Source organism: Phyllobates terribilis, unplaced genomic scaffold (assembly GCF_046119375.1).
Source record: "Phyllobates terribilis strain yellow unplaced genomic scaffold, ASM4611937v1 Scaffold_1__5_contigs__length_1240528914, whole genome shotgun sequence".
Taxonomy (NCBI): domain Eukaryota; kingdom Metazoa; phylum Chordata; class Amphibia; order Anura; family Dendrobatidae; genus Phyllobates; species Phyllobates terribilis.
Window position 1 is genome coordinate 726,536,752 of NW_027362761.1, and position 15,806 is coordinate 726,552,557.

The 15,806-nt window shown below is 42.9% G+C and overlaps 1 protein-coding gene across 1 annotated transcript in view; it reads right to left on the minus strand.

Moving 5' to 3' along the window:
- The window catches only part of CACTIN (cactin, spliceosome C complex subunit), a 50,182-nt gene extending 34,650 nt beyond the window's left edge, over nucleotides 1-15,532 (minus strand). The window contains exon 1 of the mRNA XM_073686351.1: nucleotides 13,663-15,532. Coding sequence (XP_073542452.1) covers nucleotides 13,663-15,347 — 1,685 coding nt within the window. The 5' untranslated portion in view covers nucleotides 15,348-15,532. The remainder of the gene's footprint in view (nucleotides 1-13,662) is intronic.
- Between the last annotated feature and the right edge of the window lie 274 nt (nucleotides 15,533-15,806).

The following is a 15,806-nucleotide window of genomic DNA, read 5'->3' on the forward strand; positions in this document are numbered from 1 at the left end:
ATAGGTGCCATATTCCTGGAGCCATTTTGCCCTGAAAGCAATACATCCTTATACCGTCAAACATACAACATCCAATAGAGAGTAAAAAGAAAAAAGGTATCAGCTCAGTAAAATAGCAGGGCTGTGGAGTCGGAGCCCATTTTGGTGGAGTCGGTATAAAATGGACCGACTCCTAAAATATATAATAAATTAGGTACAGTAGTTCAATGCAGTTTGCGGGGAATATTTATCTCATAAGAATTTGGGAAAGTTATGAAATGTCCTATAAAGAGTCTAGACTTTTAGCTGAGATGAATCTGTGATACAGTAAATTTACCACTTAAACATGAGCCATGTATGAGGGAGTCGGAGTCATGGAAATTGAGGAGTCGGAGGTTTGGCTGTCCGGCTCCACAGCCCTGCAAAAGAGGTCACGAAAATTGCAGTCCATGTAGTGGTGCCCAGAAAAAAACAGGGCCAGTGTCCCCTGCAAAGCAATACAAGCAAATGGAGAAACATTCCAGCACCAGAAAAAATTGACGTTTATTTGTGTTCCATAAAATCACATGAAGAGAAACAAAATGAGGGCCAAAAAGGGGAGGTGGGGAGAGAGGAGTGGATAAAGAAAGGGAGAGGTAGCAAATAACCTTACTCTCTGATGTCCGAAATGCGTAAGGTTATTTGCTACCTCCCCATTCATTTCACCCCCCTTCCCTTTTTGTTTGTGTGATTTTAAGGAATATACAGTTATATGAAAAAGTTTGGGCACCCCTATTAATCTTAAGCTTATTGTTTTATAAAAATTGGTGTTTTTGCAACAGCTATTTCAGTTTGATATATGTAATAACTGTTGGACACAGTAATGTTTCTGCCTTGAAATGAGGTTTATTGTACTAACAGAAAATGTGCAATCTGCATTCAAACAAAATTTGACAGGTGCATAAGTATGGGCACCTCACCAGAAAAGTGACATTAATATTTAGTAGATCCTCCTTTTGCAAAAATAACAACTTCTAGTCGCTTCCTGTAGCTTTTAATGAGCTCCTGGATCCTGGATGAAGGTATTTTTGACCATTCCTCTTTACAAAACAATTCCAGTTCAGTTAAGTTTGATGGTCGCCGAGCATGGACAGCCCTCTTCAAATGATCCCACAGATGTTCAATGATATTCAGGTCTGGGGACTGGGATGGCCATTCCAGAACATTGTAATTGTTCCTCTGCATGAATGCCTGAGTAGATTTGGAGCGGTGTTTTGGATCATTGTCTTGCTGAAAGATCCATCCCCTGCGTAACTTCAACTTTATCACTGATTCTTGAACATTATGGTCAAGAATCTGCTGATACTGAGGTGAATCCATGCGTCCCTCAACTTTAACAAGATTCCCGGTGCCGGCATTGGCCACACAGCCCCAAAGCATGATGGAACCTCCACCAAATTTTACTGTGGGTAGCAAGTGTTTTTCTTGGAATGCTGTGCTTTTTGCCGCCATACATAACGCCTTTTTGTATGACCAAACAACTCAATCTTGGTTTCATCAGTCCACAGGACCTTCTTCCAAAAAGAAATTGGCTTCTCCAAATGTGCTTTTGCATGCCTCAGCCGACTCTGTTTGTGGCATGCTTGCAGAAACGGCTTCTTTCGCATCACTCTCCCATACAGCTTCTCCTTGTGCAAAGTGCGTTGTATAGTTGACCGATGCACAGTGACACCATCTGCAGCAAGTTGATGCTGCAGCTCTCTGGAGGTGGTCTGAGGATTGTCCTTGACTGATCTCACCATTCTTCTCCTCAGCCTTTCTGATGTTTTTCTTGGCCTGCCACTTCTGGCCTTAACAAGAACTGCCCCTGTGTTCTTCCATTTCCTTACTATGTTCCTCACAGTGGAAACTGACAGGTTAAATCTCTGAGACAGCTTTTTGTATCTTTCCCCTGAACAACTATGTTGAATAATCTTTGTTTTCTGATCATTTGACAATTGTTTTGAGGAGCCCATGATGCCACTCTTCAGAGGAGATTCAAACAGGAGAACAACTTGCAAGTGGCCACTATAAGTAGCTTTTCTCAGGATTGCATACACCTGGCTATGAAGTTCAAAGCTCAATGAGGTTACTAAACCAAAAAAAGTGCTTTAGTAAGTCAGTAAAAAGTAGGTAGGAGTATTTAAAACAAGAAAATGATAAGGGTGCCCATACTTATGCACCTGTCAAATTTTGTTTGAAAGCAGATTGCACATTTTCTGTTAGTACAATAAACCTCATTTCAAGGCAGAAACATTACTGTGTCCAACACTTATTACATATATCAAACTGAAATAGCTGTTGCAAAAACACACATTTTTATAAAACATTAAGCTTAAGATTAATAGGGGTGCCCAAACTTTTTCAGATAACTGTAAATAAATGCCATTATTTTTTCTGTTGCTGGAATTGTTCTCCATTTTTTGTATCCAACAGAGAATGCAAATATTAAAAAAAAAAATGCCTCTGAGTACCCTAGATGAAATTAAAGGGTTGTTCTCATCTATTCTTCAGGAGTGCATGGCTACCCAGCCCAGCTTCCTGCTCTGCAAGGGGCATTGTGCTTCTTAAGATTGACAGTTCAGGTTGGCGTCATGGTCATGCTGCTGGCCCAAACTGGCAATCTCCCATGCAGATACAGCATGGAAGAAGGGCAGGGGGACTTGTTAGATGCAGGTCAGATCAAGCCCATCCGGCCAGCTTCAGAGCGTCAAAAGCAGGCCCTAAAACATACAGCCTACATCCCGCACATCCCTTACCTAAGTAACTGGCCACTCAGACTCCCGGTAACCAAGGCAACGAGCTGTACACAACAAAATTAAAAATTCATCCGTTGCTGAAGACGGAGAGGATTTCTAATAAGGGGTAAATTGTAAAGTTACTTGTAATCAGTTTTCAATTTTAGCCATTTAAAAAGGACCCTTCAAGAAAGGTTTCATAATGAACTGGACATACAATGTAATAGAAGCTGCAGAGCAGAATAACATGTTTTCTTTTTATTATTTAAATTTCCATTACAGAGAAGTTGGCAAAGCATTTGGCACCTAAAGAGTTAACTTTTTTTTTTTTTTTTTTTTTTATTCAATTGGGTGTCCTATGACAGTTTTCACTAGGGGTGTGCACTTCTTCCCACTGTATGATGCAAAAGCAAGCAGCAACACTTAAAGGAAAGAAGACCACGTCCCCATCACAGCTTAGAGCAGGTTTCTCAGTGTGGGAGATGCAATCACACTTCTATCTGCTGTGCTCAGCAGGGCTGTGGAGTCGGTAAGCCAAACCTCCTACTCCGACTCCTCAATTTCCCTGACTTCTGACTTCACAGCACTGCCTCACTACTGAGCGGGTACATGGGTTTTGGTTCTCTTTTCACTCTCCAGTTATATCCTACTGCTCGCCCGATGGCTCAGATCTATTCTGACCATCTAATCTGCCACTCTTTCAGCAGTGTGCATTTGCGCCTGAGAGGATGATAGGAGTTATACTTCACCCAAGACTACGATGTAAGACACAGATGAAGTTATTCTTCCCTTATCTGGACATTTGGACTGACGCCCAGAAATTAGATTGTAACTTGTTTTTAGCTGTCTCAGCAACCTTCTACTGCTATGAATTATCACTTTTCTGCTTATGAAACTTTCTTATCAACATTCCACTGTTATGAATCATCACTTCACTGCTTGTGAAACAAAGGCATTTTACTGCGCATGTGTGACAAAAAAACTATGATTATTAGTATAAATAAAGGGACAGCACCTATAGAGGCAGGCGCGCTCAGGGGCTTCCCAGTACTTGATTATACACTACGTGTCTGTGTATTTCTTGTTACGGGGATACCCCGACTCCAACAAGGACCCTCCATGGCTGAATGATCCTAACAATTCCTGGCGCCCGAACAGGGACCCGAGGTCTGCGTATTCCTTCAAGTTCATCAACCGGCACGAGTAACCGCTAAGATTGGGACATCGGAACAGCAGATGACAAACCTGGCCAGGTAAGAGACACTGTTAGTTCTCTTACATCTGCTCTGCGATAGTCCGTAAATTTCATGCATATCTTGTGTTGGGATTGAGGAACTAGTAGAGAAGGATACCTATAGCTCGGGTCATTCATGTATATACTGTAGGATCTGCCGAAGGAGAGGTCAGAGAAGGTTATGAAACGGATGGTATGAAAGAGATGTGGATGTCGGGAATAGCCTCATAAGCCGCACTAAGGTAGATGACATAAGTATTACGGAGATTGCCTAACTGAGTCATAAGGTTGTGTCCTTTCGGGGAAACCTTCGCTCACGCTTAACTCCCGAACCTTTGTCCTCCTTTTTGACGGATAAGAGATTGACAGAATGAGCCCATGGAAGTAATGATAATACTCCAGGGACACGATATATAATGGAGACTGTATGGTTCATTTTATGTATTGTTGGTCTTGCCCTTGTTGCCATATATATATATGTGTTAGAATTACTCTACACTTCAGACAAAACGGTCCAGAGAAACCGTTTCAGATACTGGCTCCTTAGGACAGAATAGGTAACGAGGAAAGGTAAAATATAGAATATATTTTATCTAACCCAAAAAGCCTCCTAAGGTAGGAATAGTCAGGAAAAATGGGCAACAAACAGACTAAGACCACAAATGATGAACAAGATGTCTATACAATCGTGAAAGAAAGGTGTGGTGTAGAAGCAACTAAGAATTTAGGGAAAGTTTGCAAAACTTTTCAGGTAGCAAGGCATGACAGGTTTAACAGGAAACTATGGGAGGACATTGGATTAGAGAATGCAGGAAAAAAGCCAGGGATATAGAAGATGGTACCTATGTCCCAAGAGAATCACAAGAAAAGACAGTACAGGCTTCTGCTCCTGCAGCAAGCGAGTGACTAGACGTGATGCAAACCACTTTGACTGGAAGGCGCCCAATAATTCAGGTAAAAGTAGCAGGAAAACAATGCCCTTTTCTAATAGATACCGGAGCAACTTCCTCCGTCCTCAATGAAGACGCCTTACCAAATGCTGATTGTTTATCAGATGATGTAACCTATACCGAAGGGTATGATGGAGGAATCAGGCCACTCCCATATAGTATTCCCCTTGAAAAAAAGATAGGATCTAAAATATTTTTATCTAAATTTCTTTTTGTCAAAGGGGCACCTACTTGTCTTCTAGGTACAGACCTATTAAAGCAGACAGAAATGAATATCCAATTTTTGGAGGATGGTAGAGTCCAAATTTTGGTGCCTGATGACCAAGAGTCTCTAGAAAACATTGTAAAAGTCCAAGCCTTAGAGGATGAGAAAGACCCTGCCCCTACCCAAATTATTTTAGATCTTTCTGAGGTACCAGAAAAATTATGGGCACAACATGACACCGATGTAGGACTAATGCCAATAGCTCCAGTAAAAGTCACTCCTGTTCCAGGTGTGACACTACCCCAATTAAGACAGTATCCTATTAGTGCCCAACAAGAACACGCCATAGGAGAACAGATAAAAGATTATCTAAAAACTGGAGTACTGATAGAAGTAAAGTCACCAGCCAATACACCGTTGTACCCCGTAAAAAAGAAATCTACTGAGGGGTCAGCTGCTAGATACCGGATGGTACATGATTTAAGAGAGATAAATAAAATTTTGGAACCTATTACTCCTGTTGTGCCAAATCCACACACGTTGCTATCACAGATCCCAGCAACAGCACGAGTATTTTCTGTCATAGACTTATCAAATGCATTTTTTTCAGTACCATTACACCCAGACTGTTACAAACTGTTTGCATTTACATTTAAGAATAGACAATTAGCATGGACAAGATTACCACAGGGTATGATACATTCACCTACCTTGTACTCAGAAGCTATGAGATCAGTTCTTCAAAATTTCAAACCTACGGATGAGGTTGTAATTCTTCAATATGTTGATGACCTATTATTATGTGCCCCTGCTCAAGAGTCCGCAAACAGCAACACAATAAGATTGTTAATATTTCTAGCAGACATGGGCTGTAAAGTTAACAAGAAAAAAGTACAACTTTGTATGACTACGGTAGTATTTCTAGGACACTGCATTTCACAAGGTATTCGGCACCTCACCGCCGACAGACTAAAAATCATTAGAGATCTTGTTCCTCCCAAGAACTACAAAACATTAAGAGCATTTTTGGGAATAGTATCACACTGCAGACAATGGGTTATACATGCTAGTCAGCTTATGCAACCTCTATATGATTGTTTAAAAATCGAGCCTTTTCAGTTAACTGAATCAGCGCTCATAGCCTTTCAAGACCTCAAGAAAGGTCTCATGTCAGCCCCGGCTTTGGGAATCCCAGACTACGCCAAACCATTCCAATTAATGGCTGCGGAAATGTCTAATCATGCTACAGGAGTACTAACACAGAAACATGAAAATAAACAAAGACCTGTCGCATACTATTCTGCTCAATTAGATAATGTTACCAAAGCTGCACCATCATGTGTCAGAGTAGTAGCAGCTGTCTCTCTTTTGGTAGAAAAAGCCTCAGAAATAGTACTAGACCATGCCTTAATAGTACAAACTACACATGATGTACATGGCATACTGAATCAGGTATTGCCAAAACACATTTCAATGGCTAGACATCTTAGATTACAATGCTCCTTACTAATGCCACCAAACCTCACTTTTCGCCGCATATTGTCTCTAAATTTAGCCACTCTGTTACCACTAGAGACAAAGGGGGGGAGTGGAAGGAGGTCAGGAAGACGAAGATGAAAATTTTTTACAATACCACGAACAAGACAATATAATACATGATTGCTTACAGTGTATAGAACAAGAAACACAAGGGCTACCTAATGTACAGGACACCCCTCTTGACAATCCAGACCTACATATGTATATAGATGGTAGTAGGTATGCAGATGAAACTGGTAACTTTCACACAGGTTATGCCATTGTATCAGATCATGATGTTATTGAAGCTGAGCCAATGCAGGCCAGCTGTTCAGCCCAGGAAGCTGAACTATTAGCTCTAATACGAGCATTACAGTTAGCAAAAGCAAAAACCGCTAATATTTTTTACTGATTCTAGATATGCATATGGTATTGTACATGATTTTGGATGTATATGGAGAGCTAGAGGTTACATGACAGCTTCAGGTCAACCAGTAAAACATGGACAAATGATTAGACAAATCCTAGAATCAGCTGCCTCAACCAAACAAGTAGCAGTAATAAAAGTACCTGCACATGTAAGACTCGACACCGAGATAGCTAGGGGTAATGACCGAGCCGACAAGGCTGCTAAGCGAGCTGCAGTAAAACCTCTGACAACTGACCACACTATTAGTGCAGTATCAGAATTTGACTTAATTACACGGCTCAAAGAAGCCCACCAGCAGGTGAGTAGAGAAGAAAAAGAAGAGTGGCAGAAACAGGGGGCAGAAGAAAAAGAAGGACTATGGAGAAAAGGAGATGAGCTTTGTCTCCCCCGAGCGTGGTACCCTGTTGTGGTCAGTGAAGCCCACGGACCTACACATGTGTCTGCAAACGGTATGATACAGAGGGTCAGACAGAAGTGGTTAGCCCCAGGGTTCGGCCAGGTAGCTCGAGCAAAATGTGGTTCTTGTGAAATCTGTTTAGCCCACAATCCACGACAGACTGTTAAGACCCCCCAGAAGCACCATGTAAGACCACTATATCCGTTCCAGAGACTTCAGATCGATTACATCCAGATGCCTAAGCATGGACACTATGAGTATGTACTGGTATGTGTGGACATGTTTTCGGGGTGGCCAGAGGCTTATCCAGTTCATACAGCCACGGCTAAAGTCACTGCAGTAAAAATAGCACATGAACTGGTACCCCGTTATGGTATCCCAGAAGTGATCGAGTCAGATAGAGGTACACATTTTACTGGAGAGATCTTTCAGAATGTAATGAAAATGTTGTGTATAAAAAGTGAACTACACACCCCTTACCACCCACAGAGTTCTGGTAAGGTTGAGAGAATGAATGGAACACTTAAGTTAAAAATACAGAAAGCCATGGCAGAAACACAGAAACCATGGACTGAGTGTCTCCCAATAGCATTGTATTCAGTCAGAAACACCCCCCAGGGAAAGAGCAAACTCACCCCCCATGAAATATTGTTTGGTAGAGTTGCCAATACAGGATTGTATTTCCCACAGACTTTAATGTTAGAAACTGAAAGCTTAACTGCTTATGTACAAAATTTATGTAAGCATGTGTCTAAAATACACTCTTTAGTGTTCTCTTCCATTCCAGATCCAGATTCCATTGAGGGAACGCACAAGCTGCAACCAGGAGACGAAGTTTACGTAAAAAGACATAACAGAAGAACGCTAGAACCCAGATTTGAGGGTCCATATCAGGTGTTATTGACAACTCCAACTGCAGTAAAATTGGAAGGAAAATCAGCATGGGTACATGCAAGCCATTGCAAAAAGAAATAGTGGTGATTGTACTTGTGTTAGCTATAACGATAGATCAGGGAGACCTGTGGGATAAACTAAGTTCCCCAAAACCTGCAGATAATAAATTTATAAAACATCATGAGACATTGGTAAACGGGCTGCTCGATGGCGGACAGAAAATAGCAGACTGTTGGATTTGTACGCATTCTCCAATATCAGCCACGAGCATACCCTTCCTGGCCGTACCCATGACCCCTGAGGAAGTGTTTACATGGACTAATTGCTCAGACAAATTAGCAAATAACCAAACCGTTAATTCTAGATTATGGAACACCACTGTTGCCATCCCAGTTGTGGGGTGGGTGGGATTTCCCTGGTGGCAAGGTAATATGACCGGAAAAATAAACAACTTACAATATTTAGCGTTTAAAGGAGGTGTATGGGTTCCTAGAAATAAGACGGGACTAACAGACTTAGGGTTAATTCCTACAGAAAATATACAACTCAGTTTTAGTAGCACAGTATCTTCTTCTCAACCTTTTAAACCTGATATAGTAGAAAAATACATACACAATAATGGTTGGAAATATTCACAATTATTCCCCGATGGAAACAATGATACATGTTCAAAGATACCAGGTAATATATTATGTAATGAGTCAAGTGCATATGACCCAGGTACACCGACTTGTGAAAATCCAGATGCAGGATACTGTAGTTCATTAGGTCAAAAACCCCCTTAGTGTATACTTCAGAATGTATCTAAATTTTTAGATTTGGTACATAGGTTGGTGCTCCAACACTCTGCAATATGGGATCTGCCTGAAGGAACCTTCTGGATTTGTGGAAATGGAGCATACAAATGGCTCCCAGTAGGAATAAAAGGTGCATGTACTCTAGGACGCTTAACACCGGCCACATTTATAGTTCAGAATCAGCAGGTAGATATGCAAGCAGTACCTAAACACACACTATACAAAAGAGCAGCCGACAACTCGCCTAGACCTTCAGGTAGGCCACATGTGGTCCAAATGGGAATTCCTAATAAAATATTCAGCACTTTCTTTGTGTATCCAATGTTGATGCAGATGTGGGATAAATTAGTTCAGGCCACCGACTATCTAGATGATCAGATATGGGATATTATGGATATACTTAATACTAGTATAGCTGTCCAAAATCAACTTATAATTGTTACTAATCAACATACTGTAGTGTTAGACTACCTAACTGCGGCCCAGGGAGGAATGTGTCAAATTATTGGTCCAACCTGTTGTCATTACATAGATCCAAACAGTACAATGAGTATGAGGTTCAAGCTGGCAGATATACAACGATTACGGGATGAATATGACAGACACAATGACCAAAATAAAGATAGCTGGTGGTCAGACACCTTCTCCTTTCTCAACCCAAAGAACTGGTTTAAGGGTATTGGAGGTTGGGTGGCTGGAATTCTACAAGGTATATTACAGATTGTGCTAATTATAGTAGTCATATATGTAGTGTTTAAAATAGGATTAAAAATTATTTTAATATGCATAAATAAGCTTTGTAACACGGACTCAAGAATATGAAAGAAAAGAACTCCCGGACCAGGTCTTCTACCAAAAGTCCATAAGGAAGAATCAAAGGGGGGACTGAGAGGATGATAGGAGTTATACTTCACCCAAGACTACGATGTAAGACACAGATGAAGTTATTCTTCCCTTATCTGGACATTTGGACTGACGCCCAGAAATTAGATTGTAACTTGTTTTTAGCTGTCTCAGCAACCTTCTACTGCTATGAATTATCACTTTTCTGCTTATGAAACTTTCTTATCAACATTCCACTGTTATGAATCATCACTTCACTGCTTGTGAAACAAAGGCATTTTACTGCGCATGTGTGACAAAAAAACTATGATTATTAGTATAAATAAAGGGACAGCACCTATAGAGGCAGGCGCGCTCAGGGGCTTCCCAGTACTTGATTATACACTACGTGTCTGTGTATTTCTTGTTACGGGGATACCCCGACTCCAACAAGGACCCTCCATGGCTGAATGATCCTAACACGCCCATAGCATTGACATTAATCCTTTGTATCTAGGGCATTTGTCTCAGCAGCTATTCTATTATGCTTCTATTTAAAGGCATGTTGTCTTATTAATACCTTTATTAAGGCTTAACTGTTGCATGACGCTGCAAGGTATTGTTTGCCACAATAATTTGTGTGGTTGTCTTTGGCTTGCACATGTGAGGATTGACTATATCATGATTTTGCTATGTTCTTGTTGTAAAATAAAGCATTCTTGCTTTTTTAATTGTTTTTAATAAGTGTGGTGTTTTTTGTCTGGTCTTTTTTCAATAAAAATCATTATTAGTGATCCCTGTTTCTGCATACAGTCTTTTTTTCTCCTTTTCTGGTTAGTTGAGCGTGCACATAAAGTGCAGCACAGATTTATCTCAACTAATAGCCAAGATCCTTAAATTAGGAACAGAACAGACATTTATAGGACATTTCATAACTTTCCCAAATTCTTAAGAAAACATTTACAGCACATCCTGCATTGTACTACTGTACCCAATTTATTATATATTTTAGAAGTCAGTCTATTTTATACCGACTCCACCGCCCTGGTGCTCAGGCAACATGTAATCGCTCAGTGAGATCAGACTACCATTACATCTCACACAGGAGTAGCCTGCCTGTCCTGCTCTACTGTGTGAGATAGGACATCCCGCTCTCATCTCACTGCAGAGGGATTACAAGTTGAGCATAACCGACATACAGGTGCTTCTCACTAAATTAGAATATCATCAAAAAGTTAATTTATTTCAGTTCTTCAATACAAAAAGTCAAACTCATATATAGAGTCATTACAAACAGAGTGATCTATTGAAAGTGCTTATTTCTGTTAATGTTGATGATTATGGCTTACAGCCAATGAAAACACAAAAGTCATTATCTCAGTAAATTAGAATACTTTATAACAGCTTGAAAAATGTTTTTAAAATCTGAAATGTTGGCCTACTGAAATGTATGTTCAGTAAATGCACTCAATAGTTGGTCGGGGCTCCTTTTGCATCAATTACTGCATGAATGCGGCGTGGCATGGAGGTGATAAGCCTGTGGCACTGCTGAGGTGTTATGGAAGCCCAGGTTGCTTTGATAGCAGCCTTCAGCTCGTCTGCATTGTTGGGTCTGGCGTCTCTCATCTTCCTCTTGACAATACCCCATAGAATCTCTATGGGGTTAAGGTCAGGCGAGTTTGCTGGCCAATCAAGCACAGTGATACTGTTGTGTGTAAACCAGGTATTGGTACTTTTGGCAGTGTGGACAGGTGCCAAGTCCTGCTGGAGAATGACATTTCCATCTCCAAAAAGCTTGTCGGCAGAGGGAAGCATGAAGTGCTCTAAAATTTCCTGGTAGACGGCTGCGCTGACTTTGGTCTTGATAAAACACAGTGGACCTACACCAGCAGATGACATGGCTCCCCAAACCATCACTGATTGTGGAAACGTCACACTAGACCTCAAGCAGCTTGGATTGTGGCCTCTCCACTCTTCCTCCAGACTCTGGGACCTTGATTTCCAAATGAAATGCAAAATGTACTTTCATCTGAAAACAACACCTTGGACCACTGAGCAACAGTCCAGGTCTTTTTCTCCTTGGCCCACGTAAGACGCTTCTGGCGTTGTCTATTGGTCATGAGTGGCCTGACACAAGGAATGTGGCACTTGTTGCCCATGTCCTGGATACGTCTGTGTGTGGTGACTCTTGAATCAATGATTCCAGCAGTAGTCCACTCCTTGTGAATCTCCCCCAAATTTTTGAATGGCCTTTTCTTAACAATCCTTTCAAGGCTGCAGTTATCCCGGTTGCTTGTGCCCCTTTTTCCTTCCACTCATCCTTCCATTAATATGCTTGGATACAGCATTCTGAACAGCCAGCTTCTTTAGCAATGACTTTTTGTGGCTTACCCTCCATGATTGTGGAGCCTACTGAAACAGACTAAGGGGCCTTTTTAAAAGCTTAGGAAGTCTTTGCAGGTGTTTTTTGTTAATTATTCTAATTTACTGAGATAATAACTAGTGTTTTCATTGGCTGTGAGCCATAATCATCAACATTAACAGCAATAAACACTAGCAATAGATCACTGTTTGTAATGACTATATAATATATGAGTTTCACTTTTTGTATTGAAGAACTGAAATAAATAAAATTTTTGATATTTTAATTTAGTGAGAAGCACTTGTATGTGGGAGTACTGATACTTGTCTGAATAGGCAGTATGGCGGAGGGGCACTGCAGCAGAGCTGACTGTGCTGGGAAAGGAGGAGAGCTCATAGAAGGGCTTGTAATGCAACACAACTAAACTCAGCTGTGCTGCCCCTCCCAATCACAGGCACCTTATCTAAAAGGTGTTTGTTATCTGTGCTTTCTAATCAATCAGGTTAGACCAGGAGATCAGAGTCCATCATACACAAACTGGGAAACCTGATCTAAACTATGGTGGGGGTGTGTTCTTTTTTTCACTGTACAGCTGTCTGTTTGTGATTGGACTGCATTCTACAAGGAGAAGTACACCCCCCCTCCCCAAGTGAAAACTGTTTGATAAAAAAAAAATAAAGTTAAGTCCAAGTGGGTGGTAACCCATTAGGAGCCAAATACTTTGATTGCTAATATCACTGCAACAGAGAAGCAAAATAACTTCTCTGTGTGCTGTGTAATGGCTGTGTCTGACCGTGCAGGAACACGGTCTGATTATACCACATCTCCTGGGCAGGGGAGGACGCAAAAGAGAATACACAGACAGGACGGCAGGGGATTGCTGCCTGTTTATAAACAATGTTTTACCTCACAGAAAGAATTAGCTGTGATCCCGTGCTGTAATGTCTGTATACTCTCTTTTGCTTCCTCCCCTGCCCAGGAGATGTGGTATGATCAGACCATGTTCCTGCACGGTCAGACACAGCCATTATACAGTACACAGCAGGGGCACATTTATAAGATTATCTCAGCACAGGAACATTTTATTTAAAACACATCTAATTGTGGAAATTATTATTCCAAGATCTATTGGTTAAAATGTACTTTGTTAGTGGGATGACCCCCTTTAAGTGATTACAGAGATGTAGCAGAGGCAGAGACCTTATGCATTCTGTGGGTGTCTTATTACAGCTACATACAATATGGGGCTGTAATATAACCACATGGAACAGCCCTAGAGGTGTTCAAACTATTCTTACATGTCATTCACGCTCTTTACCTGGATTTCCTACGTCCTTTCTTTTTTCTTCCTGAATCACTGCGATTTCTGGAATGGTCTCTGGATTTCTTTTTCTCGTGTTTTTCTTCACTTTTGGAACGGGTATGATGAGGTATTTTTTTAAAGCTCTCCTGACTAACCGAACGGGTACAATCCTTATTTAGCTTGGAGCTTTTATCACTGTTAGAATGGGCATGGTGCCTCCTTTTCCCTTGGCTTTCCCGACTACTGGATTGATCATAATACCTGTTTTTTTTCTGGACTTCCTGACTACTAGAAAGTGCACAGTTCCGTCTCCTCTCTGAGCTTTCGTGACTGTTGGAGTGAGCTGGGTTCCTCCTTCTCCTCCTTTGTGGGCTTTCTTGACTGCTGGAGCGAGCAGGGTTCCTCCTCCTTTGTGGGCTTTCTTGACTGCTGGAGCGAGCAGGGTTCCTCCTCCTTTGTGGGCTTTCTTGACTGCTGGAGCGAGCAGGGTTCCTCCTCCTTTGTGGGCTTTCTTGACTGCTGGAGCGAGCAGGGTTCCTCCTCCTTTGTGGGCTTTCTTGACTGCTGGAGCGAGCAGGGTTCCTCCTCCTTTGTGGGCTTTCTTGACTGCTGGAGCGAGCTGGGTTCCTCCTCCTTTGTGGGCTTTCTTGACTGCTGGAGCGAGCTGGGTTCCTCCTCCTTTGTGGGCTTTCTTGACTGCTGGAGCGAGCTGGGTTCCTCCTCCTCCTCCTTTGTGGGCTTTCTTGACTGCTGGAACTAGCTGCGTTCCTCCTCCTTTGTGGGCTTTCTTGACTGCTGGAGCTAGCTGGGTTCTTCCTCCTCCTCCTCCTTTGTGGGCTTTCTTGACTGCTGGAGCGAGCAGGGTTCCTCCTCCTTTGTGGGCTTTCTTGACTGCTGGAGCAAGCTGGGTTCCTCCTCCTTCGTGGGCTTTCTTGACTGCTGGAGTGAGCTGGGTTCCTCCTCCTTCGTGGGCTTTCTTGACTGCTGGAGTGAGCTGGGTTCCTCCTCCTTCGTGGGCTTTCTTGACTGCTGGAGCGAGCTGGGTTCCTCCTCCTTCGTGGGCTTTCTTGACTGCTGGAGCGAGCTGGGTTCCTCCTCATTTGTGGGCTTTCTTGACCGCTGGAGCACGCGGGGATCCTCCTCAGTGGGCTTTCCTGATTGCTGGAGCGAGGACGATTTCTCCTCTTTCCCAGACTTTCCTGACTGCTCGAGCGGGAGTGGTTTCTCCTCCTTCCTGGACTTTTCTGACGATTAGAAAGGTCTTGGTTCTTCTTCCCTGGACTTTCCCGACTGCGAAAATGAGAGTGGTTTCTCCTCCTTCCCGGTCGTTCCTGGCTCATTAGTCTGGAACTTTCCTCACTGCTGGAATGGGCATGATGCTGCTTTCCCATGGAGCTTTCCAGGCTCCTGTCCCCAGCAGGGTGCCCGGTGTCATGGCTGCCCTTACTGTTGAGGTCCTGGCCCTTTCCAGCTCTGTCCCCAGCAGGATGCCCGCTGTCATGGCTGCCCTTACTGTTGTGGTTCTGGCCCCTGGCCTTTCTGCCAGTGCCAGGACTGCTGGACCGCTCCCGGCCGCTCTCTTCCCTGTCAGAACTACTGTGAGACTCGTCCTCAGAATCCAGACTATCAGACAGATCAGCGTTTCGGCGCCACTTATCAAAGCGCCGCCTTCGTACCGGAGACCGGGATCCCTGTGCCATGACTACTGAATGTCCGCACTGGTTAATGAAAGCGTGTCACTGCAGACACAGCCACCGGCGCAGGTATCAGCGGTAAGGAGCCTGGAGCCTTGACTGCCCTGACGCATCAGCCCGGAAGTACTGGGGTCCTGGCTGCTTAGTCTTCCGGTGCAAAGCAGGAGCCTGCGGCACTCATCACTTGTTCCGCCGGTCCTCAGAGATAGACTTCCTGTATGACCCGGAAGCAGCGGAATTGTGCTAATGCGGAGGCTTGTGGCTGCAGTACCTGCCCCCGTCCCCAGATGGCGCCTTCTCGTACTGGAGCAGGTGGTTTCCTAGTGACTGCAGTTCCTGCCCCTGTCCCCAGATGGCTTCTTCTCATACAGGAGCAGGTGGTTTCCTAGTGACTGCAGTTCCTGCCCCTGTCCCCAGATGGCTTCTTCTCATACGGGAGCAGGTGGTTTCCTAGTGGCTGCAGTA